At 43.6% G+C, this 25,141-nt stretch overlaps 2 protein-coding genes and 1 long non-coding RNA gene across 9 annotated transcripts in view; 2 read left to right on the forward strand and 1 right to left on the reverse strand.

The window, feature by feature from the left end:
* Positions 1-25,141, reverse strand: part of EDC3 (enhancer of mRNA decapping 3) — a 64,380-nt gene that overhangs the window by 25,493 nt on the left and 13,746 nt on the right. For all 7 annotated transcript variants that reach the window (XM_066342738.1, XM_066342744.1, XM_066342742.1 and 4 more), the window contains one exon: positions 23,268-23,584. In XM_066342738.1, coding sequence (XP_066198835.1) covers positions 23,268-23,584 — 317 coding nt within the window. The remainder of the gene's footprint in view (positions 1-23,267; positions 23,585-25,141) is intronic.
* Positions 2,483-14,139, forward strand: LOC136377389 (uncharacterized). The gene is made up of 2 exons (XR_010746292.1): positions 2,483-2,578; positions 13,842-14,139. It is a non-coding gene; the product is annotated as an uncharacterized lncRNA (long non-coding RNA).
* LOC136375970 (glycoprotein hormones alpha chain-like) lies at positions 16,998-18,751 on the forward strand. The gene is made up of 2 exons (XM_066341725.1): positions 16,998-17,007; positions 18,333-18,751. Exons 1-2 carry the CDS (start codon positions 16,998-17,000, stop codon positions 18,749-18,751), a joined length of 429 nt encoding a protein of 142 aa, XP_066197822.1.

Below are 25,141 nucleotides of genomic sequence, written 5' to 3' on the forward strand. Positions count from 1 at the left end.
AAGAGGTTTCATGCCAACCAATCATTTCCAGTATTTGAAATAGGCAGCCAAGAGCATGCTCCATACCAGCAAGTGTGCTTGTACAAACAGTCACACCATTTTTGTGTGTGTGGTAAAATATATGTAACATAAAATTTACCTTTTTTTTCTTTGCAAGAGAGGCAGAGAGAAACAGACAGACAGGGATAAGAAGGGAGAGAGATGAGAAACATCAACCCTAGTTGCGGCACTTTAGTTGTTCATTGATTGCTTCTCAGATGTGCCTGACTGGGGGGTTCTAGCCAAGCCAGTGACCCCTTGCTCAAGCCAGCAACCTTGGGCTCAAGCCAGTGACCATGGGTTCATGTCTATGATCCCACACTCAAGCCAACAACCCCGTGTTCAAGCTGGTGACCTCGGGGTTTTGAACCTGGGTCTTCAACATCCCAGCTCGATGCTCTATCTTCTGCACCACCACCTACATGGTCAAGCTCTAAATATTAATTTTGTTTTGAAAGAACCAGTGGTTACTATTTTCCTTAGTGGTAAGCTAAGATTTTAAACATTAATGACTCAGTCACTCTGTTCTAATCAAATATTGGTTTTTTAATACACAGAAAAACATTCTGAACCGTAATTTGAATCATTAAAATATTACTGCAATATAGTTCTCTTCATGTTTATCTAATCCTTTAAAATTGTACTTTTGTCTCATATCTAACATATGTAATATTTAGGTATGGAAGCTAATAAACTGATGATCTAATCAAGAGTTCTTATAAATACTTAATGCTTATTTTAAGGCACAGTTTAAGTCAAAGCACAATGAAGCTGTGCTTTGAAGCTGACAATAGTTTATTCTGAAGAAAGAAATGGTGGCCCACATGAGTCTCTTCATTTCAGCCAACTGCACTTATAATCATAACACTGCTCACTACATCCAAAACACAATTTCATTCATGGGAGTATTCTGATTGGCCTTTTCCTATATGCATTTATTCAAAATTTTTTCATGAAGTACCTGCTGCTATCTACTGGGATCTATGTTAGGTACTAGAGGTCAACAGTGAACAACATCAACATAACCCCAGGCTTCCCCTAATGTTACACTCACCCCGCCCCCTTACTATCAGTCCAGATCACTCCTGCAGACCCAACAGTCAAATTGCCTGCATTTTCCAACAAAGTACATTCAAGAGGTCTTTGACACAGGTAAGCAATTTCAGAGCTTTTTTTTTTTTCCTCGGTGTTAGCAGATGCTGTTATCTCTCCAATATCCAGACTCCTCTTCCCTCACCACAAAACCCATCTTGTTTGGACACCCTCCTCTCAGGTGAGAAAGCTAACTTCTAAATCAGTCATGGTGGTGTTCCTACCAATAACTGATTTAAGCATGGGCAAGCAAAGCAATATTGGCCAATGTGGCAGGCACTGAGGGGAAAAGATCTCACAAGTTTCTTTTCTGTCTGTGTGTATGTGTTATTTTAAGAGTAGGTTTATTCAGGCTGGGGACAGTGAAACAAGGAAGGGCTTAGGACAGAAAAAGCAACAGCAGAGCCTAGGCGGGGCTGCCTCGGCTCACCAGGAAATCAGGGGAAGCTGGCTTTGGAGATAGGTTCAGAAATTGAGCTGCCGCTGCCACTGCTCCCCTGGTGGCAGTCTCATGGGGTCCCTTAGAGCTTAGGAGAAAAAAGCGTAGATGCAGGAAGGTGTGGGCGTGCTCCCAGGGGAGAGAGTGGCGCAGCTGTTTCTGATAAAGCTTTCTTCACTTCAGAGAAACTCAACTCCTGGTTCTCAACTGGGCAATTGTGGCTCCCATGGGACATCGTCAATATGTGAAGACAGTTTTGGTTGTTACAACTGGTCATGGTTGGGGTAGTACTAGCATCTAGTAGGCAGAGTCAAGATGCCACTAGCCATCCTACACTGCACAGCACACACACACACTCACTCATCTGGCCCAAAATACCAGTACTAACGTTGAGAAATGACACCACAGAAGACGCACTGGAAAAAAGGGTGTCTCTTCTCCTTTTGAGGAATGCCAACTCTGGATGAGACACAGGGAAGCACTGCAGCCAAGCTAGCATTAATGAAGGACAAAGCCAACACATAAGGAGCGCTTCAAAAAAACAGAGACGTCCGACCTCTGGACATACCGTGACATTTCTTCATTCTTTAAGCCACCGGGGAGGTCTATTACATCCAGAGCATACTAACTCAGTGTTTTTCAACCAGTGTGCCGTGAGACATGATCAGGTGTGCCGTGGGGAAATTAAACATGGGTCCCCAAACTACAGCCCGCTTGCCAGATACGGACCACCGCCAGCCGCCTCCATCTGAACATAAACATTCCCTTACAATCCCTCCAGCTATCAGCGACAGGAAGAGTGGAGACACAGGGAACGCTCACTGACCAATCACCTTCTAGGATTCATCCTGACCACTAGCGATGAACCAATAGTAGGCTGCCTCTCATCCACACCCAGGAAGGTCCCGCTCGGGCTGCCATGCACTTGTCATTATGTGGCCACAGCGAGTAGTTGAAGCTGCTACTCCTCCCCATGGTCCCGATTTCTAATCCTGGTCAGGACTGGAGGTAAGTGTTGCCACCACTAGATGAAGCCTCAGCTTCAGCTGGTTATATCTATCCTGATGGTGTATATAGATATTTGACCTTTTTCTTTTTAAAAGAGGCCCCCGCAGAGGGTGATATACAATGCATCACAATGTTATCTAACTTTAAAACTAAAGTTTGCTGATCTTCCTTTGGTCAGTTTTTGGTTATCTGTTGCCAAGGAGTTCCCCATTCTGGCCAACAAAGCTATTTTGACATTGCTCCCGTTTTCAACCACATATCTATGTGAGCTGAGCTTCTCAAGCTTGACTGCGATAAAAACTAAAAACAGAGAGAAACTGAGAACTGTTGAGAAAGAGCTTCGTGTGTGTCTTTCTACCATTCCTGCCAGGATAGCCCTTTTGCGTTCATCGAAACAGGCCCAGGTTTCACATTAAGTGAGTATAAATACATTTAGAAACTATATTATTAACTATATGTATAATATGTACTGTGTTAGAGTGTCATTTTGGTAGGTGGTGTGCCCCAGGATTTTGTAAATGTAAAAAATGTGCCGTGGCTCAAAGAGGTTGAAAATCACTGTACTAACTGATGCACGTGTCTAAACATTTACCATGAGCTTCTTCACAAGGCCTACTTCATTAATTCTTATAATACTCTAAGGTATTAATAAGGTATTAGAGAAATGTGAAGATAGTTATTATTGTCTATAGCAGGGGTCCCCAAATTTTTTACACAGGGGGCCAGTTCACTGTCCCTCAGACCATTGGAGGGCCGGACTATAAAAAAGAACTATGAACACATCTTTATGCACACTGCACATACTTTATTTTAAAGTAAAAAAACAAAACAGGAACAAATACAATATTTAAAATAAAGAACAAGTAAATTTAAACCAACAAACTGGCCAGTATTTCAATGGGAAGTATGCTCCTCTCACTGACCACCAATGAAAGAGGTGCCCCTTCCGGAAGTGCGGCAGGGCCAGATAAATGGCCTCAGGGGGCCGCATGTGGCCCGCGGGCCGTAGTTTGGGGACCCCTGGTCTATAGCAATGTTTTATAACCACCAGTCTGTGGACCAGTCTGCAAGAGTTAATCACCCTGATGTATGAAGATTATAGATCCACTGATCTCAGTTGAATTCACGTATGCTCAGGGTGATTTCTGCATTAGTGGTCCCTGAAATAATTCTTCTGTTTTCACTGGTCCTCAAGTGTGAAAAGGCTGAAAACCACTGGTCTGTAGTCACTTACCAGCTGAAGGTAAAGGAAGACAGGCACAAAGGGCCCCAACTTGTCAACCCGCAGAGCCTGCATGCCTCGCACCACTTGAGCTTTGATACACATATCTTATCTCCGTTTGTCTTCAGAACAACCTGATTAAGCTAACTTTCTACATATGAGGGATCTAAGGGTGCCTTAAATTTACATAGCTAATAAATATCAGTTTGGATTTAAACTTTGATCTGTGAGATTCCCAATTCTGCACTATTTCCACATATATAACTATGGAAACAAGAGCTGGAATACCATGTAACCCTGATAAAGCTAGGCAAAGTTACAAGAACCAGCAGAGAGTTATGTTTAGAGAATGAGCATACAAGACAAAACCAAAAACCTATTCAACACAACACAATGGTAAAGAGCAAAATTAGAAAGCAACAGCAAACAAGTATGTATTCCTTTTTAAAATTTATTTTATTTTATTTTTTTTAGTGAGAGGAGGGAAGGCAGAGACAAGACTCCCACATGTGCCCCAACCGGGATCCACTGTGCAAGCCCCCTAGAGGGTGATCCTATGCATATCTGGGGCCATTGCTCCATTGCAACCAGTCACTTTTAGCACCTGAGGTGGAGGCCACGGAGTCATCCTCAGCGCCCAGGGCCAACTTGCTCTAATCAAGCTCTAGCTGCGGAGGGAAGGGGGGCAGGGAGAAACAAGAGAGGGAGAGGTGGAGAAGCAGATGGGCCCTTCTCCTGTGTGCCCTGACCAGGAATCGAACCTGGGACATCCACACACTGGGCCGATACTCTACCACTGAGCCAACCGGTCAGGGCCAATAAGTATTCCTTTTAATTTATTTATTTTGAATTAATTTTAATTTATTGTTTACATGGATTCAAGTGTCCCACCGAATGTAACTCCCTCACCCCTATGTCCCCCATTATATTTTCCTTGCCCCCTTCCCCTGAACACCCTCCCCCCTTTCCTCTAGGATTTGCTGTCCTGCTATCTATATCTCTGTGTTATGTATATATAATTTCACTAACCCCTTTACCTTCTCTGATCCCATCCACTCATCACCCTTCCCTCTGAACGCTGTTCCTCTGGTCCCTGTGATCCCACCTCTGCCTCTATTCTGTTCCTTAGTTCACTTTGTTCATTAGATTCCACATATAAGTGAGGTCATGATATTTTTCTTTCTCTGCCTGGCTTATTTCGCTTAGCATAATAGTCTCCAGGTCCATCCATGCTGTTGGAAAAAAGTAAGATTTCCTTCTTTTTCATGGCTGCATAGTATTCCATTTGTGTATATATACCACAGCTTTTTTTAAATTTTTATTTATTCATTTTAGAGAGGAGAGAGAGGGGGGGAGAGAGAGAGAGAGAAGAGGAAAGGAGAGAGAGACAGGGGAGAGGAGCTGGAAGTATCAACTCCCATATGTGCCTTGACAAGGCAAGCCCAGGGTTTTGAACCGGCGACCTCAGCATTTCCAGGTCGACGCTTTATCCACTGCGCCACCACAGGTCAGGCACTACAGCTTTTTAATCCACTCATTCACTGATGGACACTTGGGCTGTTTCCAGATCTTGGCTATTATAAACAATACTGCAATAAACATGGGGGTGCATATCTTCTTTTGAATCAGTGATTTGGTGTTCTTCAGATATATTCCTAAAAGTGGGATAGCTGGGTCAAAAGGTAGTTCCATTTTTAATTTTTCGAGGAAACCCTATACACTTCCCCACAGTGACTGTACCAGTCTGCATTCCCACCAGCAGTGCAGGAGGGTTTCCTTTTCACCACAGCCTCACCAGCACTTATTGTGTTGTTAATGAGCATCATTCTGACTGGTGTGAGGTGACATCTCATTGTGGTTTTAATTTGCATTTCTCTAATGATTAGTGATGTTGAATATTTTTTCATATGCCTATTGGCCATCTGTATGTCCTCTTTGGAGAAGTGTCTGTTCAGTTCTTTCCTATTTTTTAATTGGATTGTTTACCTTCCTGGTGTTGATTTTTAGAAGTTCTTTATAAATTTTTATTAACCCCTTATCAGATGTATTGGCAAATATGTTCTCCCATTGTGTGGGTTTCCTATTTTGTTCATATTGTCTTTTGCTGTGCAAAAGCTTTATAGTTTTTTTTTCCAATTTGGATGTCTTTTATTTCTTCTTGTCTGATTGATATGGCTAGGACTTCTAGAACTATGTTGAATAAGAGTGATGAAAAGGGGGCATCCCCTGCCTTGTTCCTGATCTTAAAGGAATTGCTTTTAATTTTTGCCCATTGAGTATGATGTTGGCTGTGGGTTTATTGTAAATGACCTTTATCATGTTGAGGTATGTTCCCTGTATTCCCACTTTGCTGAGAGTTTTGATCATGAATGGGTGCTGGATTTTATCAAATGCTTTTTCTGCATCTATTGATATTATCATGTGATTTTTATCCTTCCTTTTGTTTATGTGATGAATCACACTGATTGAGTTGTGAATATTGTACCAGCCTTGTCTCCCCAGAATAAAATCCACTTGATCATGATATATGATTTTTTTCATGTATTGCTGGATCCGGTTTGCTAATATTTTGTTGAGAATTTTAGCATCTAGGTTCATTAAGGATATTGGCCTATAGTTTTCTTTCTTTGTAGTGTCTTTACCTGGTTTTGGAATGATGATTATGCTTGCCTCATAAAAGGAGCTTGGAAGTCTTCCCTCTTCAATTTTTTGAAATAGTTTGAAAAGGATAGGTGTTACTTCTTCTTTGAATATTTGGTAAAATTCGCCTGTGAAGCCATCTGGTCCAGGGCTTTTGTTCATTGGAAGTTTTTTGATAACTGTTTCAATTTTATTTGTTATTGGCCTATTTGTTTTCTGATTCTTCCAGATTGATTTTTGGAAGATTATGTATGTTTCAAGGAATTTATCCAATTCACCTAGATTGTCCAGTTTTTTGGCATATAAATTCTCATAGTATTTTTTTACAATTCTTTGTATTTCTGCTGTGTCAGCTGTTACATCTCCACTTTCATTCTTAATTTTATTTATTTGAGTCCTCTTTTTTTCTTGAGTCTGGTTAAAGGTTCATCAATCTTGTTTACCTTTTCAAAGAACCAGCTTTTGGTTTCATTGATCTTCTGTACTGTTTTTTGGGGTGTTTTTTTGGTTTTTTTTTGAGCTTCTATGTCATTTATTTCCGCTCTGACCTTTATTATTTCCTTCCTTCTACTTCCTATGGGCTTTATTTTTGTTCTTTTTCTAGTTCTTTTAAATGCAGGGGTAGGTTGTTTATTTGAGCTTTTTCTTGCTTCTGAAGGTATGCCTGTAGTGCTATGAACTTCCCTCTCAGGACTGCTTTTATTGTCCCATAGATTATGAGTTATTGTATGTTCATTTTCATTTGTTTCAAGGAAATTTTTGATTTCTCTCTTGATCTCATTGTTAACCCATTCGTTATTTAATAACATGCTATTTAGCCTCCAAGTGTTTGAATGTTTTTCAGTTTTTCTATTGTAGTTGATTTCTAGTTTCATGCCTTTATGATCAAAGAAGATGCTTGATATGATTTCAATCTTCTTAAATTTATTGAGACTCGTTTTGTGTCCTAACATGTGGTCTATCCTAGAGAATGTGTCATGAGCACTTGAAAAGAATGTATATTCTGCTGCTTTGGAATGAAAGGTTCTGAAGATATCTATTAAATCCAGTTGATCTAGTGCAGGCGTCCCCAAACTATGGCCCGTGGGCCACATGCAACCCCCTGAAACCATTTATCCAGCCCCCCCCACCACACTTCCAGAAGGGGCACCTCTTTCATCGGTGGTCAGTGAGAGGAGCACTGTATGTGGCAGCCCTCCAACAGTCTGAGGGACAGCGAACTGGCCCCCTGTGTAAAAAGTTTGGGGACCCCTGATCTAGTGTGTCATTTAAGGCAACTGTTTGTTAATTTTCTGTCTGGAGGATCTATCCCTTGATGTTAGTAGGGTATTAAAGTCCCCTACACTTATAGTATTGCTGTTGATCTCACCCTTTTTGTCCATCAAAAGCTGCTTTATATATTTAGGTGCTCTTATATTAGGTGCATAGATATTTATAATGGTTGTATCTTCCTGTTGGATTGCTCCCTTTATCATTATGTAGTGACCTTCTTTATCCCTTACTATATCCTTTGCTTCAAAGTCTATTTTGTCACATATAAGTATTGCTACCCCAGCTTTTTTTTCATTTCCATTTGCGTGAAATATTTTTTTTCCACCCCTTCACTTTCAGTCTATGTGTATCTTTTGAGATGGGTCTCTTATAGATAGCATATGTACAGGTCCCGTTTTCTTATCCACACAGCTACCCTATGTCTTTTGATTGGAGCATTTAATCCATTTACATTTAAGGTTATTATTATTATTATTATTTTATAACTCTTTTTTCTGCATATTTTTAATTTAATTTTATTTTTTAATTTATTCATTTTTTAGAGAGAGAGGAGAGAGAGAAGAGAGAGAGAAGGGGGAGGAGCAGGAAGCATCAACTCCCATATGTGCCTTGACCAGGCAAGTCTGGGGTTTTGAACCAGCAACCTCAGCATTCCAGGTCAATGTTTTATCCACTGTGCCACCACAGGTCAGGCATTTAAGGTTATTATTGATGTGGGGTTGCTTATTGCCATTTTATTCTATAAATCTACATTCCACTTTTTCTAGATTTCTTTTTTCCTTTGCTCTCTTTACAACAGGCCCCTTAACATTTCTTGCAGTATTGGTTTGGTTATAATGAATTCCCTAAGGTTTTTTTTGTCTGGGAAGCTTTTTATTTTTGCTTCAATTTTCAACGATAGCCTTGCTGGATAAAGAAGTCTTGGTTGTAGGTTCTTGTTTTGCATCTCTCTGAATATTTCTTGCCATTCCCTTCTGGCCTCAAGTGGTTCTATTGAGAAGTCAGATGTCATCCTTATGGGGCTCCTTTGTAGGTAATTAACTGCTTTTCTCTTGCAGCTTTTAGTATTCTTCCTTTGTCTCTTAACTTTGGTATTTTAATTATGATGTATCTTAGTGTAGGCCTCCTTCGGTTCCTCTTTAATGGGACTCTCTGTGCTTCCTGAACGTATATGACTTTTTCCTTCATCAATTTAGGGAAGTGTTCAGCTATGATTTCTTCAAACAGATTCTCTATCCCTTGTTCTTTTTCTTCTTCAGGGACCTCTATGATGCGTATGTTTCTCTTCATGTTGTCACAGAAGCTTTCTCTGACTTTTTGAGCCTATTTTCTTTTGGTGTTCTGCTTCTGTGCTTTCTCTTATCTTGTCCTCTAACTCACTGATTCGGTCCTCTGCTTCATCCAGCCTGCTGTTAATTCCTTCTAGAGCAGTCTTCATTTCTGATATTGTATTTGTCATTCCTGACTGATTCTTTATGATCTCAATGTCCTTTTGATGCTTGCTATCTCTTTATTTAGTTGCTTATTATGTCCATCCATTGTTGCTCTAAGATCCTTGAGCATCCTGGAAATCATTTTTTTAAACTCTGCATCTGGTAGTTTGGTTACTCCCATCTCATTCAGTTCTTTTTCTGGGGATTTCTCTCGTTTCATTTGGATTGTATTTCTGTCTTCCTATTTTGTCTGTGTATAGATAGACTCCTCCTTTGCGTGTGTTGTTTGTGTAGCTAGCTAAGTCTAGGGTTGGTGTTGTCTGCCTCCAGCTTTCAGTTGTGTTGTTCCTAGATCTTCATGGGTTGGCATTAGCTGTTGTTTATAATCCACTGTAGGCTACTTGTCTGCAGCTACTGTTCTTTTTACTGTTTGTGTGTTTTCTGTCTTAGCTGGATCAGGTGTGAGGAGCCCTTCCTTAAGATACCACTCTAGGCCTGACCTGTGGTGGCACAGTGGATCAAGCTTCAACCTGGAATGCTGAGGTAGCCAGTTCAAAACCCTGGGTTTGCCCAGTCAAGGCACATATGGGAGTTGATGCTTCCTGCTCCTCCCCCCCCTTCTCTCTCTCTCTCTCTCTCCTCTAAAATGAATAAATAAAAATTAAAAAAAAAAAAGGTTAAAAAAAAAAGATACCACTCTAACAAAGGTTGTTAGGTCCTGAACGGATGCTCTCCACATCTGGCCACTGGATGTGCCAGCCCTGGACCTCTCTGGCAGGAAACTGGCGCAGACCAGTGGGGGTCACTGCCTATGACTGGCCTTTAGCAATCTTGGAGCCACAAGCGATTCAGTCTTTTAAACTGCTTCTGCTGGGCCCAGGTACCACTATAAATATCAGCTGTACTCCTAGGCTGGCTTTTATCTACTCTTAGCCTGGGGAAAGTCTGCTTAAAAGTTCAAGTTCCCCTGAGTCTGCTTTCTGCCACCTCTTACTGCTGGCTGCTTGTTGGGCTCAGCATGGTAATTCAGTGGTTAGTAAGGGTAGTGGGTGTGGCTTACCCCTTGGCCTCAGGTGTCATTCTATCCAGACTTTACTTTTCCCAGTCCTCAGTAGGGTGTGGCCTCTAAGATCCAGAGGTATGGTCTGCCTGTAGCAGCCACCAGCCTGCCAGCTAGCAGGTATCATCAGTGTGTGTGTGTGTGTGTGGTGGGGGGGGGGGGGTGTAGCTCCGGCCTCAGCACTCAAAACCTGTGTCCCTGATACGCCTCCTGCTTCTAAGAGACCCTTTGCCCTGACTGGAGCAGGAGACTCAGGTGTACGGGGTAATTGCTTCCCTTTGCTGGTACCCCCAGGAAAAATGGCCACTTTAGTATTGGGGAATGACTCCTCAGCACAGAGGTGACCTTCCCCCACATTGGCCTCCCTGGGCCTCCAAGTTTACACTCTCCTTTCGCAATTCCAGTCCTCTCAGCTCTCTCCCCACTAGAGCCTCAGGTAAGTGTCTGTGAAGGAGGTTTTCTGTGCGGGCCCTTTAAGACGGAGCCTGGGTCTGAGAGTTCTGTTTCTTTCTCTCAAACAGTAACCCGGCTCTTCTCTCAGCTAAATACTGTCCAGGTGCCTCTTCTAGGCTCTGGGGCTCTAGGCTGTGGCTTCGGTCCGGGGCTAAGGACCCACACCTCTCATGGCAACCCACCCCACCGTGAGAGTCCCTCCAGGCCACCACTTGCTCCTGAGAGCGGGGCAGCCCTTTCTGTATTTCCGCCCTTCCTACCAGTCTCAGTCTGGTTTCTTCAGTGATCCTTGGTTATAGATTCCTCTTAGTTCAGTCCAAAGTTGGTTTTTCAAGATGATTGTTCTTAAATTAAGTTGTAATATAATTTGGTTCTGGGAGGTGGCAGTTGGAACATCTGCCTACTCCGTTGCCATCTCCTAGATTCTCATGTAGGTTTTTTTCTTTTCCTGGTGGTATTTCTTTTCCCCTGGTCCGGTGAGAGGTTAAATCTGGCTAAATCTAGAGTTCTCTTGTACCTCCAAAGACAAAATAAAACATCTAAAACCACTGTTAGTAATCCAGGAAGATCCACAACTCAGGAAGCAGTTTTAGGCCTGTCTCGTCCTTACAGCTATCCTATAGCAAGTAGCTGTGCCTCTAACAAGAACTGGTATATAGTAAGTGCTCGGTAAGTAGTGTGGCCCAAGGCTCTTTTTGTGAGATCGGGCTCAAGTGTAGTGACTTGCTCCAGGTCCCACACGTAGCAGGTGGAAGCGCTGGGATTCAATTTCAGGATCGCCCACTACACGTTCTCTGGGCTAGGATGGGCCCATGGGTGCACCAGTTCCAGGTCCACCCAAGTATTCCTTTTTTAAAAAAATAACTTTTTGTTAATAACTGGGCCCTGGCTGGATAGCTCAGTTGGTCAGAGTGTCATCTTGAAGCACAGAGGTTGCCAGTTCGATCCCTGGTCAGGGTACATATAGAAACAGATCGATGTTCCTGTCCACCCCCCCTCAAATCAATAAAAAAAAAAAATAAATGTTCATAGTGGGTAACACATAAATACATAGAAAATTTCAGATATTCACTTAACATTTTGACAGTATTTCCTTTTAGTTAATATGCATCTGCCTGACCGGGTGGTGGCACAGTGGATAGAGCGTCAAACTGGGATGTGGAGGATCCAGGTTCGAGACCTCGAGGTCGCCAGCTTGAGTTGGGCTCATCTGGTTTGAGCAAAGCTCACCAGCTTGGACCCAAGGTCGCTGGCTTGAACAAGGGGTTACTCGGTCTGCTGAAGGCCCACGGTTAAGGCACATATGAGAAAGCAATCAATGAACAACTAAGGTGTCACAATGAAAAACTGATGATTGATGCTTCTCATCTCTCTGCGTTCCTGTCTGTCTGTCCCTATCTATCCCTCTCTCTGACTCTCTCTTTGTGTTAAAAAAAAAAAAAGAGAATATGCATCCATCTTATGAAGTTTTGCATCTTGATTTCTTACTTTTAGTAGGAGCATCCTATTGTTCATAAAAGGTTTTTTTTGGTTTTTTTACAGGGACAGAGAGACAGTCTGCCTTCAGCAGACTGAGTAACTCGAGCCAGTGACCTTGGGTCCATGCTAGTGAGCTTTTTGCTCAAGCCAGATGAGCCCACGCTCAAGCTGCCAACCCCGGGGTCTCGAATCTGGGTCCTTGCGCATCCCAGTCTGACGCTCTATCCACTGCACCACCACCTGGTCAGGCCGTAAAAGGTTTTTCCAAATATATATATGTATTTTACAGAGACAGAGAGAGGGACAGAGAGACAGAAAGGGAGAGAGATGAGAAGCATCAATTCTTTGTTGTGGCTCCTTAGTTCTTCATTGATTGATTTTCCACATGTGCCTTGATCAAGGGGCTACAGCAAAGTGAGTGACCCCTTGCTCAAACCAGCCATCTTCGGTTCAAATCAGCAACCATGGGGTCATATCCTTGATTCCATGCTTAAGCTGATGAGCTTGTGCTAAAGCCGGAAAAGCCTGCACTCAAGCTAGTGACCTCGGGGTTTCGAACCTGGGTCCTCCATGTCCCAGTCCAATGCTCTATCCACTGTGCCACCACCTGGTCAGGCTCCAAATATATTTTTGTGGCTGCACAAATTGTAGACACCATAGTGATACAGCATGTGGCAAAAGTAGGTTTATAGTAGCTCATGGAAAATAATAATAATGCAAGAATAAACTTTACAACTGTTAACCTACTTTTGCCCTACCCTCTATACACACGACACCCACTGGTGCACTTGCAACTATGTTGCTTTTTCTCTGTTAGAGACTCAGCCCAAGCACTCCAGCTCTGACAACAGCAGCAGGAGAACCGCTGGCATTGTGGCTGCCAGTCCTCCAGCACAGCCCTGTGCTACTCCCTGTGTTCTGAGCTAACCATGTTCTGTGCCAACTTTCCAAGGAGCCTGTAAGCCAACAGGGGCAGAACTGTCATTCACACCTGTTACCCAACGCTATAGCTAGCCCATCATAAGTACACAAATCTCTAGTGAATTAAGGAATAAAAAGAGCGGTATCAAAATCAAAGAGCAAAAAACCCAAACAACAAAAGTTGAAAGTCTGAAAGGTAATAAAGAAAAGGCAACTTGAGATTAATCACGAGAAGAAAACAAAACCATCAAAACCTATGCCAAGTGTGTTGTGACTGCAAAGGACAGGAAGGAGTAGTTGTCAATAACACATGAGAAGAAGCCTGAGGCCAGGGCTTCAGAAGGAAGGTCAGTCATGTCCACAGACTGGTGATGGGCTCTCTTGGACTTGTCACGGGGACAGACGAAGATAAGCAATTAATCAATGGAGAGAAGACAGGGAGAAACAGCAAACTAGGAAGCCGTGTTTGGCTCAGCAGGGACTGCACGGACATAACTTGGAACCACATGCAGAGTTGTCTTTAGAAGGGGTCAGGTGTTTTCCTGTGCTCACTCTGAATATAGCTCTTCCATTCATTTATCTAACAAATAGACATTCAGGACCAGCTAAGTTCTAAATATTGTCAGAAAAGCAGAAAGAGAAAAATTAGAAAGAGAACTAGAACTAGTTCCTGAGAGGAATTAATCATGACATCAGAGGTAAGCAAGAAAAAGGTAAGAGTGTGTAAAATAAATGAAAGGCAGGCTTAATCCACTCAGTTCTCTTATTCTGCTCTTTCCTCAGACTCCCAGTACCAATACTGGGGAATCCTCCATGAACAAGCTTTCTTAACACATGGCTTCCTCAGCCCCAAGGGCCTGGATCTGCATGAAGCCAGCCTCTGGTCCCTGGGCAAGAAGCGTGTTTCCCTTGGAGAAGATGAACAGTGCTCCCAGGTCTCTCCACCTTTCAGATGCCATACTAAGACTGAAGGCTGGCAGTCCCCTCCCCCACACCCTTGGTTGCCATCTTGCTGCCAGCTTTTGACACAGAGGCCCCTTGGCCAGGATAACTGACAATAAATGCATTGTTGTACAACCCATTTATTTACTGGTTTTTGTCACACACATATTGTAAAGGGAAACTGCACTTAGCACACCAAAGGGCACCTGAAGGTCAAACTACAAATGCTTCAGTGCCAGACTCACAGCTTCGTGAAGTGCCTGAATGTATCTGGGACCATCATTTCAACTCTCAAATTCTAGGCCCTGGTAGTCAGTCACCTTCTTGGGATCCAGTAGCCATACCAGAATTTTCAAGTTGGGAAAATGGAATACATCCAAGGAGATTAAGAAGTCACAGTAGGGCCCTGGCTGGTTTGCTCAGTGGTAGAGCATTGACCCACTGTGTGTTGAAGTCCTGAGGTTGATTCCCAGCCAGGGCACACACAGGAGAAGCGCCCATCTGCTTCTGTACCCTTCCCCCTCTCTTTTCTCTCTCTGTCTCTCTCTTCCCTTCCTGCAGCCAAGGCTCCATGGGAGCAAAATTGGCCGGGGCACTGAGGATGACTCCATGGCTTCCGCCACAGGCGCTAGAATGGCTCCGATTGCAGTGGAGCAATGCCCCAGATGGGCAGAGCATCGCCCCCTGGTGGGCATGCTGAGTGGATCCCGGTTGGGCGCATGTGGGAGTCTGTCTGTCTGCTGCCCCCCCCCCCACTTCTCACTTCGGAAAAATACAAAAAAAAAGAAAGAAGTCACAGTAGGACCATGAAAACTTGGCAAAAAAACTTACCGACTTCAGATGGTGGGCTCACTATCACACTCAACAGACCACACACAACCTGTATCCTCAGCAGACCTCCAGTAGTTTCCCTCTGCTCCCTGAGATGATGTCCTATTCATCTACCTGAAAACATTCTGAGTGGTCAGTTCAATGACCAAGGTCATAGAAGCTATTCTTTGTAACTGCCCCCTACCCAAGGAAGAGATTAAAATCTGCTTATGCTAAATCTCTCATCAATGTTGGATTAGGTTAACTAGAACCAACAAATCCCTCAACAATTCATTACTAACCTTGAAAGAACACTTAGAAGCCAGAATTGAAAAGAAATGATATTCTTATAGCCTCATAAATCTACTGGTCTCAACATCAATGTACATATACCAAAGGGAGTTCTAGTTATAGATTTCTAATAAATCTAAATCCAAGCTTGTCTCTCTCTTCATTCACTATGAGGAAACAGTGATGACCCACAAGGCCACTACAGCAGGAAGAAACTGATCTGTTTCCTCGGAATGGAATAAAACATTACGTAAATGCCAAGTCGGCCAGTCTCTGGCTGACTGTCCTACTCATTGCACAAGGCTACTCAACAGATAAACAGATGTAATTCTATCACAACTCTGAGCCACATTTCATGATAAAATTCCCAGGCCATCGACATTTGCCACACAATCCAGATCCAAAAAACATTCTCTTGAAAGAGAGTAACATTTTTCTGCCCATGATCTATCTCATTTACAAGCAGACAATCTAGGAAAAGGGAACTGACCAAACAGTGAAAGCAGAAGCAGCATCAACCAGGGTACTGAGAGTGAATGCACTTTTTCATACAAGTAAATTGTTAAAGGTCAAATAAATTACTTGTTTTGAAATCAACTGCAGTCTTTCAAGAGAGCTTCTGCCATTGTTAATAGTGGGAAAAGATATAGGGACTGGCCAGTTGGCCCAGTGGTAGAACGTCGGCCGGGCATGTGGATGTTCTGGGTTCAATCCTCAGTCAGGGGACACAGGAAAAGCAACCATCTGCTTCTCCCCCATTCACCTCTCCCTTCTCTCTGTCTATCTCTCTCTCTCTCTCTCTCCCTCTCCCCACTTCCCGTAGCCATGGCTCAACTGGTTCCACCGCATTGGCCTCTGGTGCTGAGGATGGCTCCATGGAGCCCTTGCCTCAGGCACGAAAAAATAGTTCAGTAGCGAGCATGGCCCCAGATTGGCAGAACGTGGGCCCCAGAAGGATTCCAGTCAGGGTGTATGTGGGAGTCTATCTCTCCTCCTCTCAACTTGGAAAAGGAAAAAAAAAGAAAAAAACTGATAGTCTTACCATAACATCCAGCAATCACACTCTTAGGTATTTACGCAACTTATCTGAAAACTTATATCCATATGAACCTGCACACAAATGTTTATGGCAGCTTTATTCATAATCACCAAAAACTGGAAGTGACCAAGATATCCTTCAATAGGTAACTGGATAAACAGACATTTTTACAGTGAAATATTATTCATCAATGAAAGAAAATGAGTTATCAATCTACAACAAGAGATGGAAGAGTCTTAAGTGCACATTGTTAAGTGAAAGGCAATCTGAAAGCCTACATACAGTGTAATTTTAATTATGTAATACTCTGGCGGGGGTGTTGGGTGAAAAAGATAAAGAAATTAGTAAGTACGAATTAAGTACAAATTGGGAATTACAAAACAATCATGGGGATGTGGGATGTAAAGTGGGGCATAAGGAATAGTCAGTAGCCCTGGCCGGTTGGCTCAGCGGTAGAGCGTCGGCCTAGCGTGCGGAGGACCCGGGTTCGATTCCCGGCCAGGGCACATAGGAGAAGCGCCCATTTGCTTCTCCACCCCTCCGCCGCGCTTTCCTCTCTGTCTCTCTCTTCCCCTCCCGCAGCCAAGGCTCCATTGGAGCAAAGATGGCCCGGGCGCTGGGCATGGCTCTGTGGCCTCTGCCTCAGGCGCTAGAGTGGCTCTGGTCGCAATATGGCGACGCCCAGGATGGGCAGAGCATCGCCCCCTGGGGGGCAGAGCACCGCCCCTGGTGGGTGTGCCGGGTGGATCCCGGTCGGGCGCATGCGGGAGTCTGTCTGACTGTCTCTCCCTGTTTCCAGCTTCAGAAAAATAAAAAAAAAAAAAAAAAAAAAAAAAAAAATACTGTAATAACTACACATGGTATCAGGTGAGTATCGAAATTGACCACTGTTTAGTATACAATTGTCTAATCACTAATCACTATGCTGCACACCTGAAACTAAAATAATTTTGACTGTAAATTGTAATTAAAAAATAAAAATTTGGACCTGTGGTGGCACAGTGGATAAAGCGTCGACCTGGAAATGCTGAGGTTGCCGGTTCAAAACCCTGGGCTCGCCTGGTCAAGGCACATATGGGAGTTAATGCTTCCAGCTCCTCCCCCCTTCTCTCTCTCCTCTCTCTCTCTCCTCTCTAAAATGAATAAATAAAATAAAAATTAAAAAAAATTTAGAAAAATAAATAAATAAATAAAAATTTGCCTGACCAGACAGCACAGTGGATAAAGCATCCTACTGAAACTCGGAGGACCCAGGTTAGAAATCTCGAGGTTTCCAGCTTGAGCACAAAGGTCGCTGACTTAAACAAGGGGCCACTCACTCTGCTGCAGCCCTACTCCCCAACCCACCCCTCACCCCAGTCAAGGCACATATGAGAAAACAATCAATGAACAACTAAGGAGACTAAGTAGCCACACAAAGAACTGATGCTTCTCATCTCTCTTCCTGTCTGTCCCTATCTGTCTGTCTGACTCTCTCTGTCTCTGTCAAAATAAATAATTTTTTGGTCCTAGCTAGTTGGCTCAGTGGTAGAGCATCAGCCTGGTGTGTGGATGTTCCAGGCTCAATTCCTGTTCAGGGCACACAGAAGAATCAGCTTTATTCATAATCACCAAAAACTGGAAGTGACCAAGATATGCTTTAGTAGGTAACTGGATTTCTCCCCCCCTTCCCCTCCCCCCTTCTCTCTTTCTCTCTCTCTCTCTCTCTCTCTCTCTCTCTCCCACACACACACACACACACAGCCATGGCTTGAGTGGTTGGAGTGCATCAGCCCTAGGTGCTGAGGATGGCACTCAGGCTTCCTCCTCAGGCACCAAAAATAGCTCAGTTATGAGCACAGCCCCAGATGGGCAGAGCATTGGCCCCAGATGTGGTTGCCAAGTGGATCCTGGTCAGGGCACATGCAGGAGTCTCTGTATCTCCTCTACCCTCATTTGGAAAAAGAAAAATAATAAAAATAAAGTAAATAAAATTTTTTTCCCTGGCCAGAGAGAACTCAGTTGGTTAGAGATTTGTCCTGAAGCACAGAAGTTGCTAGTTTGATCACTGGTCAGGGAACATACAAAAATATATCTATGTTCCTGTCCCCGTATCTCTCTCTCTCTCTCTAAAATCATAAAATAAACACTAAAAAATAAATAGGCCAGCAGTTACTGAGAAATCACAAAACAAAGCTAAAATCCCTCTTCAGATCCACAATCAACTGCCCTGAACACATCCTTCAAAAAGTCCAGAGAAAAAAGAGCAACGGATTACTACAAAAAACATGCAGCTGTCCTTCTGGCAACATTGTCTGTGTTTCTGCATATTCTCCATTCTTTTCCTGATGGAGAGTTTACAATGCAGGTTTGGCCAGAATGCAAGCTAAATGAAAACAAATACTTCTCCAAGCTGGGTGCCCCACTTTATCAATGCATGGGCTGCTGCTTCTCCAGAGCGTATCTCACTCCAGCAAGGTCCAAGAAGACAATGTTGGTCCCAAAGAACATCACCTCAGAAGCCACATGCTGTGTGGCCAAAGCATTTACCAAGGCCACAGTAATGGGAAATGTCAAAATAGAGAACCACACAGAATGCCACTGCAGTACCTGTTATTATCACAAATCTTAAATATTTTCAAAGTGCTGTGTTGATGACTGATTTCCTGGAATAGAAAATTAATTTTCTCAGTGTTTATGGCTTTGTGAGATAAAACTCTCCTTTTCCTTACCATACCACTTTTGACATGCTTCAAGTCTATACCACAGCTTTATTGCTTTCCTCTATCCTAATCGTCAGTTCTTTTCATTTGGAATGAAATGCAGCATTTGGCATGACTATAAAAAAGCTGGTTTTTCTGGAAATAAAGTCTTTAAAATAAATAAATAATAAATAAATAGGCCTTGGCTGGTTTGCTCAGTGAACAGAGCATTGGCCTGGCATATGGACATCCTGGGTTCGATTCCCGGTCAGGGCACACAGGAGAAGCGACCACATGCTTCTTTCTACCTCCTCTTCCCCTCTAGCAGCCATTGGCTAGATTGATTCAAATGTCAGCCCTAGACAGGGGTTGCCAGGTGGATCCCAGTTGGAGCGCATGTAGTAATCTTATCTCCCTTAAAAAATAAATAAAAATTAGCCCTGGCCGGTTGGCTCAGCGGTAGAGCGTCGGCCTGGCGTGCGGGGGACCCGGGACCCGGGTTCAATTCCCGGCCAGGGCACATAGGAGAAGCGCCCATTTGCTTCTCCACCCCCACCCCCTCCTTCCTCTCTGTCTCTCTCTTCCCCTCCCGCAGCCGAGGCTCCATTGGAGCAAAGATGGCCCGGGCGCTGGGGATGGCTCCTTGGCCTCTGCCCCCGGCGCTAGAGTGGCTCTGGTCTCAGCAGAGCGACGCCCCGGAGGGGCAGAGTATCGCCCCCTGGTGGGCAGAGCATCACCCCGTGGTGGGCGTTCCGGGTGGATCCTGGTCGGGCGCATGCGGGAGTCTGTCTGACTGTCTCTCCCCGTTTCCAGCTTCAGAAAAGTACAAATAAAATAAAATAAATAAATAAATAAAAATTAAAATAATAAAAAATTATAAAATCACTGAGTAGGTTGGAGGATCTCAGGTAGAATACAGAATGCGACCAAATCTATTACAAATGTATAAAACAAGTCAGTGAAGGAGGTGGGGCAAGGATTAGTAATTCTGATACTGCTATACATGTATACTGGATTTGAATAATTTAAGTCAGTGGGTGGTAGGTGACAGGGATAGGTATCTCACTGTTGAAATTACAGGTAAGAAAAGGAGATTACAGACTGACTAGGTGGTGGCACAGTGGATAGAGTGTCTGACTGGGATGCAGAGGACCCAGGGTCAAAACCCAGAGGTCACCAGCTTGAACGTGGGCTCATCAGGCTTGAGCACAGGCTCACTAGCTTGAGCGTGGGGTCTCCGGCTGGAGCATGGGATCATAGACATGACCCCATGGTCGCTGGCTTGAGCCCAAAGGTCGCTGGCTTAAAGCCCAACTTGGTTTGAGCCCAAGGTTACTGTCTTGAGCAAGGGGTTATTCGCTCTACCATAGAGCCCTGGTCAAGGCACATGTGACAAAGCGGTCAATGATCAACAATGGTGATGCAACGAAGAATTGATGCTTCTCATCTCTCTCCCTTCTTGTCTGTCTGTTCCTATCTGTCCCTTTCTCTGTCTCTGTCACACACACACACAAGAGGCTACAATAATCCACATAGTAATGGGTTAAAATTGCAGATATCAATATAAACCCTTCGTTAGCTTTCTTTATACAGTACAGAAATTAATATAGAAATATATACAGCTATGTGTGTGTGTGTGTGTGTGTATGTATATGTATGTATATATATACATATATATATGTTTACATATACATACACACATACACACACACACACACACACACTGGTTAGGTATGCACAAATATTTCCCTGCACCATCAGCTTAAAGGGCAACACCCATGAGCAGTGAGCACAGCCAGCACCCAGACCATGGTCAATACCATTCTCCAATAAAAGGATACAGGCTCCTTAGCGACATGGCTGATCAGGGCTAGGCAGAAAACAGGAGATGCACCTGGAGCCTCCTGCAGTGCCAGAAAGTGGAGAACTGCCAGGAGAGCACCAGCATCCATGTACTCCAGAGTGCAAGCTAGGGGGCACTGCAAAGGCCCAGGAGCCGACTGAAAGAGCTCCCAGGGCCCAAGGCTGAGCGATGAGCACCAAAACAGACAGTGATGAATTCAGTCCATACTGATAAAAATAAATGCTCGGGCAAGTAAATACATAGGGGAAAAATCTCTGGGGCAGAACTCCAGATAACTGAGGTAGGCACTCTGCATCACTGCCCATGCCTGAGGTGTGGACTGCACGGCAATTTCCTCACAAAGATTACAGTTTGGAAAGGAGGTAAAAGAGGTCACAGAACAAATGTGACACATACTACCTCAGCCCAGCAACCAAGGTCAACATTAAAACAAAACTTTATCTCTGTAGTCTTCCTCCCCAAAACACATAAACCCAGTCCAACCATAAGAAACACATCAAATACCGAGGGATATTCTACAAAATACAGTGGTGCCTTGACACAAGTTTAATTAGTTTCATGGCTGAGCTCATGACTCAATCTGCTCGTGTGTCAAATAGAATTTCCCCATTTAAATTAATGGGAATGCAATTAATCTGCTCCAGCCTCCAAAAACCACACGATTTTTTTGTTTTATATGCTTTTGAATAAGAAAATATACTTTATAAATAATACATCTACATATACATAATATATACATAATAAGAGAGAATGTAAAGAAATAAACTGGTTTATGAAGTGTATTTACCTTCAAGGTCAGGCAAAGATGCTGGCAGAGGGGGAGGGGACTGGCAGAGGAGGGTTTCATTTTGTGTGCTATCGCTTACTCTCTACACACTTAACACTACATTTAATTGCAAAACTTAACTTCACACTATGTATGATATGTAACTTGATCACTAAACTTAATTGCTATTTTTTTTTACTTTGCTTAATCATCATCATTTTCTTCACTGACTTGGCTTGTTTGCCACACTTTCCTCACTTTCACTTACAGGCCATTTCAACAAAAATCTTTCCACGGAAGTTTGTTTCTTCCTCCCTTTTAGAACATTCAGTAGCCCATCTAGTGGAGGGTGGCGGAAGCTTGTGATTCAAATATCTACTAGTGACTTACAGCAAAAAATTTCAGGAGTGACTGCTTGTCTCTCAAATTGCTCGTGATTTAAAGTGCTCGTGTATCAAGGTACCACTGTATATCTGACCAGTGCTTATCAAAACTACCCAGGTCATCAAAGACTATGGAAGTCTGAGAAGCCATCAGAGCCAAGGAGACATGACTAATGAATGTAACGTGGCATGTCGGATGCGGTGCTGTATGTAACAAGGACACGAGGGGAAACTAAGGCAATCTGAGTAATAGAGAGACTATAGTTAATAATAATGTACCAACACTGGTTCATTAATTGTAACCAATGTATCATCAATAGAAGATGTTAATGACAGGAAGAGGATGTGAAAAAATAAAATATAAATGGTTAATAAAGATTACTTTCAAGTGTATGACATTATTAACTGCTTGAGCATTTAAACTTTAAACTAATAAGTCAGTATTTTTGGTAAAGAAAAAAGGTCTCTTTTTTTTTTCTTAAAGAGAGAAGAAAGCCAAACAACAAAGGTTAAAGTCTAGACTCTAAGGAAAGATTCATTTTCTATCCAAGCATTCTACAGGTTTTCAAAGGATACAGAAGTAACAATTCAATTTCAGTCTAAGGTTTCCAATCATGATCAATTCTGATAGTTACTTAAGAAGCACTACCTACAGAAAAGAACCTTGAAATATATTTTTAAAATTTTCAAATCTTTATTGTTTATTCACAGAATCAGCTAATTTCAAAACTTAAAAATGACCTCTGCCACCAGTGCCACACAGATCCCTGTGCCTCTGATGTAACAGATTCCTGTTACATCGGTGTGTAACAGAGCCAATCAGAGTCCAGTGAACCAACTGTGGCTCTCTAATGAGCAAACAGCATTCAACAACTTTCTAGTCCTAAACCAAACAGCATCAGCATACACCACTGTGTGCTCTGGACGCTCCAGTAGGGACACTGAGCACAGCACACCCAACATACCTGTCAGTCTGTCAGACACTAAGGTCACAGAGCTGTCCAGGAAAGTCCTCCTCGCTCCTCTAATGGAGGATGGGGCCACATCACAAGGAGAGATATGACTCAAGCCTCTCCTGGAGCAACCCAAGTATAGCTGCACCTCAGACATCACTACAGCCCATCAGCCACAAGACTGAAAACAGTACCCTTTCTAGTCATGTGAACTCCAGGCAGATCTCCAGAAGACAAGGAAGTAGTTAGAGAGGGCAGAGGGCTGGTGGGAGTCTCTATCAGCTCCCTTCTTTCCTACTACATCTTGAGGAGGACACAGCCCTTTAATAAGAGAACCCTTTAATGCAATATTTCTGTGAAGTCCTGCCAGCATCTTTTTTCATTCAGGTAACAAAGGACTGTTCAAAGAATAGCAGTGGATAAGAACTTACAGCCCTCAAACATCAGGTGAATAAGAAGTATCAACTTGCTCCGACTTACACGAGTTATGCCGACGACGGAAGTTTTTGGACTGGCTCAAGGGCTCCGTGTACCTGTCCACATAGCTCCGGGAACACTGCTGCTGGGGGGACGCGGCGGCATCTTGGCTCTTCATGTCCAACCTCTTAGGGATGTTCTGAGGGGTACTGCTGGATGAGGTGGGCTTCTTGACCAACCTGCCGGTGCCATTCTGATCAACACCCACTTGGTAGCCAACACCAGAGGGGCCTAATTCTGTTTGATGAAGGAATCCAAAATGTTGGTTTTCTCCAGGACCTGGTATCTCCAGAATTTTTAATTCCGTAATGTCACCTGCCCTGAAATGCACAAAAGAATCCAATTCTCAAAACTACAGCAGTAGTTGGTAGCAGTGACAAAACTGGAATCACAGCAGCCAGCTGCACCTTTGCAGGGCTGCTTTACACTGAGCTTTCAGAGACAAAAACTAGGCGAGGTGGCAGCACACTGGAGGACAAGGTTCAGCCACCAACATCCACCTGAGTCTGACTGATGGTGCGGCAGAGTGTTGTTGACCCAGAACACGGAGGTCACTGGTTTGAACCCAAGGTCACTGGCTTGAGCACAGGATTGTCAACACAATCCCAGGTTCACCGGCTTGAGCCCAAAGGTTGCTGGCTTGAAGCCAAAGGTTGCCAGCTTGAGCAAGGGGTCACTGGCTCAGCTTCAGTGGTTGTTGATCCAATCCTAGGTCAAGGCATATATGAGAAACAATCAATGCACAACTAAAGTGAAGCAATGATTTAATGCTTCTCATCTCTCTTTTCCCCCCTCCTTTCCTGTTTTGCTCGCTCACTCTCAAACAAAAAAATCACATGACATAGCACTAGCCTTAAAGAACCTTACTGTTAATCACAAAACTATCATTAACATCTAGATTTCCAGATGCTTAATAGCTTTTTTCTTTTCCTCCTATTGATTTGAGAGAGAAGGGAGAGAGAAGGAGAGACAGAGAGAACCCATTACTCAACTTACTTGTACACCTACTGATTGCTTCTCATATGTGTTCTGACCAGGGCTCAAACTGGCCACCTACAGGTGGAGCCAGCGATCCCAGAATCAAGCAGGAGACATTGGCACTCTGCATTGACACTCTCTACTGTGCCACTGGCCAGGGCCTTCAGAACTTTTTCATTCATTCCCTCCCTTGCTCACTCAGCAGGCATATACAGAGCACTCACTATGAGGTAAGCCCTGCACTGGGAAGGGAGCACACAGAGATGAAAAACAGTATGAACAGTATGTGCCCACAAAGAACTCACATCTGGTCAGCAGAGACAACAAGCAGACAATCAAAAACGTTAATCTTAGGACAGAGGTGTGCATAGGAAAATACAGATGTTAAGTTGGCACAGATGATGAAATATGCACACTAAGTAGGTGTGTGTGGGGGGGGGGGGGAATAAGAGCAGGCCATGCAGGAGTGGCATCCCAGGCCAAGGCTCAGAGCCTAAGATGTGGCCCATCAGATAAACTGCAAACATAGATGTCATGACTATAGGGAAGGAAGCTGTGAGGGCCTCTGGGAGGGAAGATCTGTGGAGGTAACTGGGGGCCAGTCATAATCACACTGGGTTTTCTGGTGGTTACAGGTGGGAAAACTAGAGGTAGGAGCACCTGTCCAGAGACCAGGTAAGAAATAAGAAGGGACAAACAGACAGGTGATGATGAAGGGGGAGACACTTGGCATCCACAGGGTTTGGTAACTAACTGAGCAGGAGGGGCAAAGAGAAAGAATTTACTATGATTCTTAAGTTTCTAACTTGGGTGAAAGGTGTCATTAAGTCACCTATTACAGGAAGATTTTTTTCTTTTTGTATTTTTCCGAAGCTGGAAACGGGGAGAGACAGTCAGAC

The sequence above is a fragment of the Saccopteryx leptura genome, chromosome 6 (assembly GCF_036850995.1).
Source record: "Saccopteryx leptura isolate mSacLep1 chromosome 6, mSacLep1_pri_phased_curated, whole genome shotgun sequence".
NCBI lineage: Eukaryota > Metazoa > Chordata > Mammalia > Chiroptera > Emballonuridae > Saccopteryx > Saccopteryx leptura.